The 12,030-nt window shown below is 44.2% G+C and overlaps 1 protein-coding gene across 1 annotated transcript in view; it reads left to right on the top strand.

Annotated features, from left to right (window-relative positions):
* RYR3 (ryanodine receptor 3) overlaps positions 1-12,030 on the top strand; it is a 491,158-nt gene that overhangs the window by 411,989 nt on the left and 67,139 nt on the right. The window contains 3 exon segments of the mRNA XM_040620426.1: positions 1,321-1,402; positions 8,706-8,761; positions 8,764-8,820. Coding sequence (XP_040476360.1) covers positions 1,321-1,402; positions 8,706-8,761; positions 8,764-8,820 — 195 coding nt within the window.

Raw genomic sequence — 12,030 nt, 5'->3', positions numbered from 1 at the left:
TATTTCATACTGTTTTCTTCTTAGGTTTAAAAATGAAGTAATAAATACTTAGAGGAGCAGAAATCCTCCAATTTGAGTATATAATATTTCACCTTTTCCTCACTATTATTCAGGACCAGAATTTTCCACCCACTGGCCTAGCTGTCAGCCATTGTGTTCCCACTTAATTTGAAAAGGTTATCTGAGTAATCCAGCAGGGGATATAGGTTTGCTCCCAGGGTTTTTCAGATACCAATTTTCCTGTTAAGAAGCCCTAATTTATTCATTGGATACCAGGAGCAGAGGAAAGCTGCTAACGTTTCATTATCTGAGCCTTCAGAGGAAGACCATAGTCAGTGGGTTTTATTTCAGTTTACATTTTAGTACCACATATAGCCCCTAGTGCAAATATTCTGCCACCAAGCTCAGTTTCACACTTTAAATGTTGGCACATGATTTAATTCAATTTAACCAACTGTCGATAACTGAGGCTGTGAGTTCTATATCCCCGAACAACTGAAAATCAGTTGTTTCCTTGGAGGAGGGCAAAGGGATGGAGAAACATCCAAACTCATTATTTCATGTCATGGAAAGAATGCCCTTCCTTGTTGAAAACCTAAAAATTAAATTAGTTCTCGTTATGTTCAATTAGTCCCTGCCTTACTATGAGTTCCAGACATTGAAGGGGCATGTAGCCGATGGATTGTTCTCTCTAAGAGGTCCAACTCTTTGGCTTCCTAAGTGGAACATGCCCTTCCCTCAGGAAACATGGCACAATCATGATATCATTGAATTGTTTTTGAAAAAACGTCCATCAGAGAACTTGGGGCAGGTGGACCTGAGAAATTTTGGTCTGTGGCTAAAGAGGTAGGGATGGTCTACATATCTTCCTAGGAAATTAACAAAAGACTCATTCAAACTTCAGATTTCTTGCATTCTTCCTTTCAAAGGAAGGAAATGTTACTATGCCTAAAACTTAACTATAGGGTCTCCCTCTATTGGAAAGAAAAAAAAATCCCATATGGATCTCATTGATCAAATGATTTCTTTCCGGGAGAAGCAATACGGCTCACATCAAAAGCCGCCAAAGGAACGGAGATGGCTCAGTGGAGGGTGTTCTCCTGTCAGTGGGTTCTCCCCCAGTTCAGTAACCAGCATCTGGGGAGAAAGGGACTATATCGTGCGTAAGGGGGCGGGGGCCAGCGCGCGGTGCACGCGCACGTGCTGTCTTCAGCTCCTGGGTGATGGCAGCGCATTTTCTGTTGGTGGACCCTTTCCTGTGCCCAAGTGGAGCGCTGGGACTGAAGCATGGTAATGACTGCTCTTTTTTGTTCTTTCCAGTAGGTGATGTGCAGCTTTCATGCTACCACATCCTGTGCAGCCTCTACTCCCTTGGGACCGGAAAGAATATCTATGTTGAAAGGTAATTAGTGAACAGAAGAGGCTTAGAAAAATGTTACTTACAGTCTTTCAACACTTAACAACATCTTTTCAGTGCAGCAAAATCAAAATGCTCGCTGAAATGGGATGGTGATTTTGAGCCTGGGTCATCAAGTGTTTACGGCAATATTAAGATGTAGTGAGGCTATTGAGAGTTGTGACTTCTGTGGAGCTGCCTTAAAAAGAAAACCAAAGGCCCAAATTGGCATTACTTGGGCCAGGCTAAGTCACCAAAAAAGGGCTTAATACATAACCTCACTGCAGTTTCTTTTATTTTTTTATTTTTTAAGATTTTTATTTATTAGAGAAAGCGTGAGAGTGAGCGCGAGCAGGGCAGAGGGTCAGAGAGAGAGGGAGAAGCAGACTCCCTGCTGAGCAGGGAGCCCCACATGGGGCTCGATCCCAAGATCGTGATCCCAGGATCATGATCTGAGCCAAAGGCAGACACTTAACCCAGGTGCCCCCCTAATTGCAGTTTCAACCTCCTGCAGAAATATAAATCTTAACTGGTAAATCAGGACTTTTCTGATAGGTGCCAATGAGGTAATCTGTCACAAGGGCCCTCCCCCTCCCTAAAGGAAGATGAGGTGATCTGCATGACAAGACCTCCTTCCCCCTGAGAGATAGCTACCTAGCCTGGAACAACCTTTTCTTTTTTTTCTCTGGCTTGTAACTTTGTTGCCCCACTCTTCTTCTTATAAAAACTCCATTTTGTACCATCTTCTCCAGGCACTCTGCTGCTTGCTAGATGGGATGTTGCCAGATTCATGAATCACTTGAAGACAATGAGATCTTCAGATTTACTCAGCTGAATTTTGTTTTTTAACAGATAGCTGGTATGGGACTGGAGAAGCAGTACTGTATAGCCAAGCTAAATCATGTGCTAATGACCAAAAAACATTAAAGAAATGTCTATTTCTTCATAATCACAGGTTCCAAATAGCTTCCAGAGTTCCTGTGGTTAAGGCTTGCACAAAAGCCCAAGGGACATGAGGCTGTTACTTTAGTGTTTAATGAGTTTCTATGTGATACGACCCTGGACCTTTACCATTCTCAGCTGTCAGATTAGCTGTAGTTTTAAACCAGTGCACATTTTGGTAGCAGAAATGGTATTCAGAAGTCTTGGATCTGAACAAGCTGATCCAATTCCCAAAGGAAACCACTATTAACAATTTGGTGTGTCATCCCAGATATTTTCTACACATGTACATTCGTACACATGTGGGATCATAATATCCATTTTTCTTTGCAACTTTGTCCTATTGGATGAAACTAAAAACTTAATTCCTGTATCGTTCAACTATCTTTAGATTTATTATTTAGATAAAATAATCATTACCTTTCTACTTTAAAAAGGTAAGCAAATTTAGTACACTTATATTCCTAGCTACTTCCTATCCTTTCTACATTTCCTTTTTTGCTATGTAATTTCTTAAAACAGGGGCACCTGGGTGGCTCAGTCAGTTTAGAATCCAGCTCTTGATTTCAGCTCAGGTCATGATCTCAGAGTCATGGCATTGAGCCCCGCATGGGGCTTTGCACTGGGCATGGAGCCTGCTTAAGTTTCTCTCTCCCTCTCTCTCTGCCCTTCCCCCCCCAGACCTGCCCCACTTGCACACACACATGCACTCTCTTTCTAAAATAATAATAATAATAATAATAATAATAATAATAATAATTTCTTATAACATTTACATTCTATTCTAGGACCAATATTCCCTGAGTTGTTTACCTTAGTTTGTATTTTAATGACTCACCAAATAGACAATCCTAAACTATGACTTTCCCATTCCAAATTTTTTATTGTGATTTGTCTCTTGGTTGGCCAGGTTCATCATTAAGTACTTATTTCTGTAAGAGTTCTTAGATACTCTTGAATCCTTGCATATTTTGGAATATTACCCCTTGACTATGTGAACAATTTCTGTGGTATGAAATCCTTGGGTCATATTTTTTTTTTTCCCTCAGAAGCATATAGACTTTGCTTCTTTGTGTTCCAACAGTGCGCCCTGGGCTAGGTGATTTACTTACACATGACTTTGCAGTGGGAGGGGAGAACCTGGCTGTTCATTGGATTCCTTCTTCAGTCTTGAAGCTCATTAAGTTCCTATAATATGTTCCAGGATGTGTTTATTCTGTATCAGTCCCCTCAGCGTCTCCTCAGAACTCAGTGTTCAGAATTGGGTCTTCCATTTTTTTACAGATCTTTCACTTTATTATGTAATCGTGTTTTGGTTTTTTTCCCTAGCTGTTATTCAGAGAGAAATTGTGTCTATTTGTTGGCTTTTCCTTAATCTTCCACATTTCCCATTTTCTCCCAAGTAACTTTTAGCTAGTGGCTCTTTCCTGTTTGGGGTTTGTAAGATATTTCTCAAACTTTCTCCATGTTCCCGACTCTTTTTATTTTCTACGAATGTATTGAAAAGAATTTTTCTGTATTTTTTTCTGGAGAATTCTTCCTTGGAACCATGTTTCTCATGTATTTCTTGATTGTTAGCTACATTGCTAGTTCTCAAGAACGGAAAGGAGCATGTGTGCACACGTGTGTGTGTGTGTGTGTGTGTGTGTGTGTGTGTGTGTGTGTGTAAGGATTGTGGGGAAAAAACTTCATCCAGCTTCAGAGCTGACAAACTGGCTCAGGACCCCCTCACACTACCCACAGTGCCTTTAGCTCTAGGCCACATCCACCTCTAGCCTTCGGTGTGGTTCCTCCCCCAAAATAAGCAAGTGGCCCAGATAAGAGGTCACAGGTAAAGTTTTTAGTGCGTCCTAAAGACATAGGGCTTTTGTATAGTCATTTAAAGTAGGTTTATTCCATCTGGTAGAGGGCTTGGGTCAGCAGCTACAGGACAGGTTTCTTCTCACTCTTGCACTCCACTTCCCCTCCAGTGGCTTCTCCAGCCTCAGAGTCCAGGTCACAGGAATGGCAGGCGGCATGTACCCTTCTTCCCTACTCTGTCCTGCCTGCCTCTCTGCAATATGAACCTGGTCCTCCATCCCCAGCAGGTCTCCCTGCTCCCCTCACCCCTTTTTCCTCATTGTTTCAAGGACAAGTTCATATTCTGGGCTCCTCAGAATCCCCATATTTATTTCCAGAGATTTCTACACTCTGCTGTTAGTCCAGAAATTATGTTTCAGTTTCAGCGTCCCCACTTGATTTGGTCCATACTTTGTGGCTTGACATTATCACACATTTTCTCATTCAGCAAAGATCCCAATGTCTTCCCAATTTTTACCCCATTTCTTGTGCGCTTTAGGGAGGAAACTTCAGTCAAATGTACCATTTCTCTACCACCTTTTGCTAAAGTTTCCTTGGCTAATGAATGTCTGCAGGGTTGCAAGGAACCACTAAATATTTGGTTTCCAGCAGCTTGTGTGAGCATTGTGGATGGGAGAGATTCCAGACACCTCAGTGATAGGGTTGATGGTAAAGAGAAGAAAGTCACTGAAACAGAATAGAGACCTTTCTTTTGGAACATGTTCCAATTGAGACAACACTGAGGTCACTGACAAGTAGAGTTTTCAACAAATTTTCAGCAAAGGGTTAAGGTTCTTGTGCATTTAACCATGGAGAATACTTGCCTTCTTTGATGTGGAGAGACTTTAATCACAGCATTTGAGGGGGGTCGGTCAAGAAGTGAAACTTGAAAATTGATTTAAGCATGGAACCTTCATTTTATTTCAAATGAAAACTGTGTTTTTCCCCTTCACACTTTAGAGATACTTATTCCTTCCTGCTCTGCCCCCTCTGACCAAACGTCGACACCTTCCCTAAACCTCTGCGGTGACTTGTGTCGCTGCTGTACAGCCGTGGCCTGCCCCCACTCTGCCCCTCTGCTGCATGTTACTTCCTCTCCTTAGCATCCTTTGAACATGCACGAAGGAACTCTCAAAATTGCAAAGCACCAGATATGTGCAAGGCATAATTCTTACTACTGTGATGACTTTCGCTCTGCCCGGATCCCCAACGATAGGCATTTGAGAGGCTAGATCTGGATCCATGGAAATAAAATCAAGAGATGGACAAGGAGAGCCTCCACCTTATCAAATTAGAAAGTAACAAAATTGAAATACAGATCTCACCCTCTTCCCTCTGTCACCATTGACCAAGTTTTGCTATATGAAAAATACCGTACTAGGCGGTAAGAACTGAATGGGAAGGAGGAAGAGAGTTCCATATCCAGTAAATGAACTCTTCAAGTAGACCCTTTGGTGGCTCCAGCTATTTCAGTAACCCTTGTTCTGCTCTGGCCATACCCACCCTGCCCCGCTGGGGGGGCGCTAATGACCAGGGAAGTGTTCTAGCAGCAGGTCTTTGCTCAGTCCCTCTTGGGGGCTGGGGGCCAAGGTCATTGGCAGACTTCTGGGCTCTACTTTCACAGAACTTTTCACAGGGAAACCAGGAGAACTGTTGCTTATTCCGGTTGGCCGAATGGCTAATTAGCACCATTGTGTGCCCTAGACTAGAAAATGCCCTGCTGTGAGCTTGTTGAGACCCAGATTTGTCAGGAATTAATATCAGAGAGCACAGGGAGTGCATGTCCCCGAGGCAGCACAACGCTGGAAAACTGTGTCTTGCCCCCACAGGTTGCCTTTGCACCAGACTAACTTTCTAGAAATCCACTTTTGTGAGATCGGGACTTTGATGAGAGAAAGAGAACAGAGAAGAAGAATTGGTCCAGTTATCACCAGGGCAACTCAGGCCCCAGTGTTTCTGAGGTTCATCTTGCTGGGCCAAATAGAGTTTGAGCTCAGATTGGACCTTATCCCCTTGTCATCCTGATTTGTGCCCAGATTTTCTTGCATCAGTGCTCTCCCTGTGGCATTTCTTTCACCCTCACAGCTTAGCTCCTTCTTTCTTCCTCCCAGAAAGGCAAGACTGAGGAAATAGAGTATTTCTCCTCAGTGGCCACTGTGGCTGGTAGAAACAGTGAGGCTTGCTCAGAAGGGAGGTCGTGGTGGTGCCGAAGGTTCCCACAGAGAAGCCCCAGCCTCACTCCCGCGCCTCCCAGCAGGGCAGCACCAGCACAAGACACAGGACACAGAGGACGTCTGCTGTCTGAGGGCTGCTGCTCAGCCCCCAGAGCGGACCGGATGGGGGAATCTCACAGCCACACCTCCAGCGCAAGGATAAGGTTGTGCCATCACCTTAGAAAGTGATGCCTGACTGAGGACAGGCTTGCCTGCTGGAGGCTGATCTTAGAGTTGTCTGCCTAAACACTTCCCAGCTAAGCGAGCTATCAGCTAGTCCCCTAAAAGCTGAGCCTAAGAAGAAGATAGAAGATAGGGATTAAAACTACATATATTAATTGTCCTTTAAATTAATCAAAAGGTGACTTTTTTCGTAAGTTTGGTAATGTGACAGAAGATGGGGGGTGGGGAGGCAGATTCCAAGACAGCTTTCTACTCACTCACCCACACACCCTCTCCCTCCACCCTCCTCCCTCTGGTCCAGCAGCTTCCTCTTGCCTGTCAGCAGACTCTGATTTTACCCCAGATAACCATATGAAGTTATTTTTTCAGGACCAATTAAGATCACATTTTTAAGCCAATTCAAGTGTGTCTCTTCCTCTGCTCTAACGAAGTTGCACGTTGATCCTAATTCTCATAATTAGACCATAAATATGTTATGTTATCGCATTGCTTCAGGGTTCTAAGGAGAAGGGCTTTTTACTGTCTGGAAGACAGAGGCTAATGTTCAGACTCTGTGGCTTACTCCTCAACAGGCCATGGGTCCCCTAGCTACCCCCCCACCTGTAGTAAATGCTTGTTCTACATGTCCAGAGACCCTACACTTTTGACACTCCAGCTTCTTGGTGCTGTTGGAATTGTTGGCTGTTACCACAGGGAAGGGCAAGTAACACAGCCTTCAGTTCCGGTTTTGGTGGGGAGCTGAAGGGAACCCTGAGGGTTGAATGCCTTTCTGTTTCCACAGAACTGTGGTAGGCGAGTAAGCATTTGCTCCTGGCTCCAAGTGTGCCCTGTCTAGCTGGCAGTTTTCCCCATGATGGTTCCATAACATCCCCCAAGATGCAGCCTGACACTCTCAGCTCCCGGGGATTCTGCTAGTGGGCTTCATATACCCAGCACGCACTCACTCTGGCCAGACATAAAGGAAGGTAAACCAGATATATTTGAACACTGTAAGCCCCATCCACTTCTTACGTATAGACCTGTCACCTGCATTTTCCACTAATTACCTTTGTATCGTGATCTAACAAAGGACGCCTAGTATTAGTTTGAAGACATTCTCCTCCTTATTTGGGAACTGCCATCACGTGTGTAACACATAACAGGTGTGTAGTCTGACAGTGACCGAATGCCAGTAATTGACAGAAGATATTGACGATGGAAAAACAGATGGCTCTGGTCTCTCATTCATCAGAAAGCAACAGATGTGAGCGCTCGTACAGGACCCTTCAAGCCAGCACTGTCGCTGTATGCCTCACTAGCAGAAAGGACCTACTCAGCTAGCCAGTACAACTCCCAGACTAAGCCCAGGTCCAGGAGGGAGAAGAGCTATCTCAGTACCAGCTCTGCTGTGACCAACCCGTGACTGGTTCCCACTACTTAGCTTGCTGACTTGGTTAGCAGGCAAGCAAGCACAAGTTCTTTCAGTTGGAGAACTAGGAATCTGAATAAGGAATCCTAAGCATTTTACTCTTGTTTGGGTGCTCATTTCCCAGAAAGACCTGAGACCCAGAGCTTTATACATGATGGTCACTCAAATATTTGTGTAGAATATTTGTGAGAAGTAAGAGGTGTTAAGAGGTCTTTCCTCTAAATCAAACAATGTGCTTTAGGACATATTGTTTCTCTTGCAAGGCAGGTCTTTTATTTTGTGTCTTATTGGTGCTTTGGGCCCATTATCTATTCCCACTGGTGGACAGCAGCTCCATCCAAAGCAGGGACTGGACACAGATTACACAAAAGATTTCAAAACATTTTGAAAACAGAGGATCAAATTCTATTTGGATGACAGCAAAATTTGCTCTCAGAAATTCTGGGGGAGAAGAACAAAGCTACATTGTGTATCACTACATTGCCTTAACCAGTTTTAAGAACCAGGGTCCATGTGGTAAGACCATCGTACACCACTGGTCAGTGTCCAGAGAAAAACAGGGAGGAAGTCGTGCTTGTAATCTTACTGAGCCCAGGATCCAGGGATTCCAGTAGAGTAATCTGTGGGGAGATGGCCTGAGACATCTTGGGAAAGAGGCCTGGCCCACCATGCATGGGGCCAGCGTGTGGTGGCACCATTTCTAAATGGACTTCTTTGTTTCCAGGCAACGTCCTGCCCTTGGAGAATGTCTGGCCTCACTGGCAGCTGCCATCCCAGTGGCATTAACCGCTACAATCCACTCTCAGTCTTCAACACCAAAACCCCCAGGGAGAGGTCTAGTAAGTATCTTCCCTCAGAGGTCATCAACCCATGCATTGAGAGGCGAGCAGCCAGGAAGACAGGCCACCCAGGCAGGGAACAGCAGCCTTGAAGCACTTTTAGTTTATATAGTCTGAGAGGGGCCGGGAGATCAAAGCTAGGGTCCATGTTGTATGTCTCCATTTTACTGGAAAAATGGACACAGGCGAGTACTTGGTTATAACTGGACTTTGGCTTCCTCTTCTGTACAATGAGACAGTGTGGTTGATTTCTAAATCCCTTCCATCCTAAAGCCTTAGGCTCTCTAGTCTGCCCTGGGCCTCAAGTCCCCTTCTGCACGTGGGGACATGACTTCTTTATTAGTTCCTCTCCAGAGTGTCATCAGAAGGGCACACGTGCACTAGTAACCTAATTGTACTTTCCAAGTCCAGGGAGAGGCTGTGTTTCCAAGGATGATGACCACAGGGTGTCTATCACTTTAAAAAATAAAACACAGAAAAACACAAACCTCTTATGCTGTTGGCGGAAATGCAAGCTGGTACAGCCACACTGGAAAACAGTATGGAGGTTCCTCAAGACATTAGAAATACAGCTATCCTGTGACCCAGCAATTGCACTACTGGATATTTACCCCAAAGATACAGATGTAGTGAAAAGAAGGGGCACCTGCACCCCAATGTTCATAGCAGCAATGTCCACAATAGCCAAACTGTGGAAGGAGCTGAGATGTCCTTCAACGGATGAATGGATAAAGAAGATGTGGTTCGTATATACAATGGAATATTACTCAGCCATCAGAAAGGATGAATACCCACCATTTGTGTTGACACGGATGGAACTGGAGGGGATTATGCTAAGTGAAATAAGTCAAGCAGAGAAAGACAATTATATGGTTTCACTCAATGTGGAATATAGGAAGTAGTGTAGAGGATCATAGGGGAAGGGAGAGAAAACTGAATGGGAAGAAATCAGAAAGGGAGACAAACCATGAGACTCTAAACGCCAGGAACCAAACTGAGGGTTACAGAAGGGAAGGGGGTGGGGGGGATGGGGTAACCAGGTGATGGACATTAAGGAGGGCACGTGACGTGATGAGCACTGGGTGTTATACACAACTAATGAATCATTGAACACTACATCAAAAATTAATGATGTACTATATGTTGGCTAATTGAATTTAAATTTTTTAAAAAGGAAAAACACACCACCAGAAGGGATTGAAATTATACAAGAAAGAGAAGTTAATATGGGTGTTGACACACTAAGTTCTAGAATAGCAGTAGGCAAACTAGGGCTCTGGGCGTAATCTGGCCGCTGCGCATTTTCGTAAATACTGATTTATTGGAACACAGTCTCATCGACTCGTTTACATGTTGTCTGTGTCTGCTTTAGCACTAAGTAGGAGAGGAAAACTAATTTTCTCTCTACTCTTAATTGTTCTTGGCTGAGATCCCCCCCCCCAAAACAGATTAGCAGGAGAAAAAAACTGTAATTATAGACACGTGAGTACTTACAGGAACCCCACAAAAACAGACTCAAAATGTAGCCAGCGGATTGAGGCTTATAGACAGACCATTCAGAGCTAAGGAAAGGGATGAGGAAGGAAGGCAATTCACGGAAAGGGGAGAAGTGGAAACATTGGGTAAACGTTTGCCCTGCTCCGAGATGAGTCTCTCAGATGCAGAAGTGATCTCTGGTAAATGGTTCACTTCCCGGTATGGGCCCCCATTCTAATGTAAATTTCCTTTATAAAATTTAGAGTTTTCTTACACAAGGGTAACTTCTACTCTGTTTTCAGAGCTCCTCCTGTGTTTGTAGATGCTTAAAAATAATCAGCCCAAAATAATCCTTGTGCCAAGGAGACATATTTTCAAGTGGCACATTCTGCTCCAATTCAACTACAGAGGCAGAGTTGAGTCATGGTGGCAAAGACTGTCTGGGGCCTGCAAAGTCTATTTACTATCTAACCCTTTACAGAAAAAGTTTCCTAGAATACTCTAGAGCTGGAATCCAAGGCAGCTTATACATCTGCTCCCAGGGAGACGGAAGGAAGGGTCCTCCTATGTGGATGAATTGTGATCCTACTGGAAGTCAATGGAATAGAACAGGGGAGCTTCAAGCAGTGGAGCTTGAATACAGCTTGGACTCCTGCTAGAAGGAACTATGATGATTTAATGTAACATGAAGCAAAAATTACCACACTGTGGGCCTAGTCGATATTAAGGAAGAAAAAAACTGTAATAAACCATTTCAAACCAGAACCTATCCTATTCAGACCCAGTGTTCTCTGAAAATATTGATAGATGTTAACAGTAGATGACTAGACTGTGTGGCAGTTCCATTCAGTTCAAGCCTCCTTCTCAAGCTGTCTTGAGCTCCTGAGAGGGTTCTAAGAGCTAGAACTCTACTCATGTCACACACCTAGGTCCCCCTCTTCTCTCCATGTATGAATGCAGAGCGCTAAGCCACAGCGGCTTTGTTCCCACTTCTCGTTACTCCAGAAAGAAGCGCATCGCCCCCAGAAGGATGACCAGGACAACTTAGACAAGGCCACTTAATGAAGTTCGGGTTCCAAGCTTGCATAAATACAGTGGGGACTGGTATTCTCAGAGTTAGGAGAGAGACGTTGCCCAGATGCTACAACTTGCCAGAGTCTCCTGTGACCTCTCTAATTTCCCACCCCTCTCAGCCTCACCTCACCCTTTCTCCCCTTTCTTCCCTTTCTTGGACTAGCAAAAATCTACCTCTAACCTTGTTCTCCTCCTCTTTCCTGACACTGAATGAGTCACAGCTTGCAGCTAACATGGGAGCTGAGCAAGTGGGCAGGCTCTGGTTGTGACATCTGGAGGCACAGGCCAGCGAACATATTGCTCCACAGCTCAAAGGGACATGGGCCCGGTCATGACGGCACTAGATATTTATCGATTTGTTCTGCCCCAGCTGTGACTGAGGAGATCGTATGTCTCTATTTGACCAATGTGTAGAGCTGTGCTTTGGGAAATGGACCTCCTCTAATCTTGAGCTCATAGACGTATAGTCCAGGCAAAATGAGGACGTGACAAAAATGGGGGAAACCCTAGATGAGCTTTGGGAAGTCCCATTGTTCTTCTCAAGGGCTATTGGAGATATGTTCCTTCTTACTTTATATACTTTACCTTTATTTAACAAGACATATCCATAGATGAAAAATAAATATCAATCACTGCATACTCCACAGGGAAGAAAAGAGA

The sequence above is a fragment of the Ursus maritimus genome, unplaced genomic scaffold (assembly GCF_017311325.1).
Source record: "Ursus maritimus isolate PB19 unplaced genomic scaffold, ASM1731132v1 scaffold_35, whole genome shotgun sequence".
NCBI classification, from domain to species: domain Eukaryota; kingdom Metazoa; phylum Chordata; class Mammalia; order Carnivora; family Ursidae; genus Ursus; species Ursus maritimus.
Note: the sequence above shows the minus strand (reverse complement) of the source record. Positions and strands in the feature narration are given on the sequence as shown.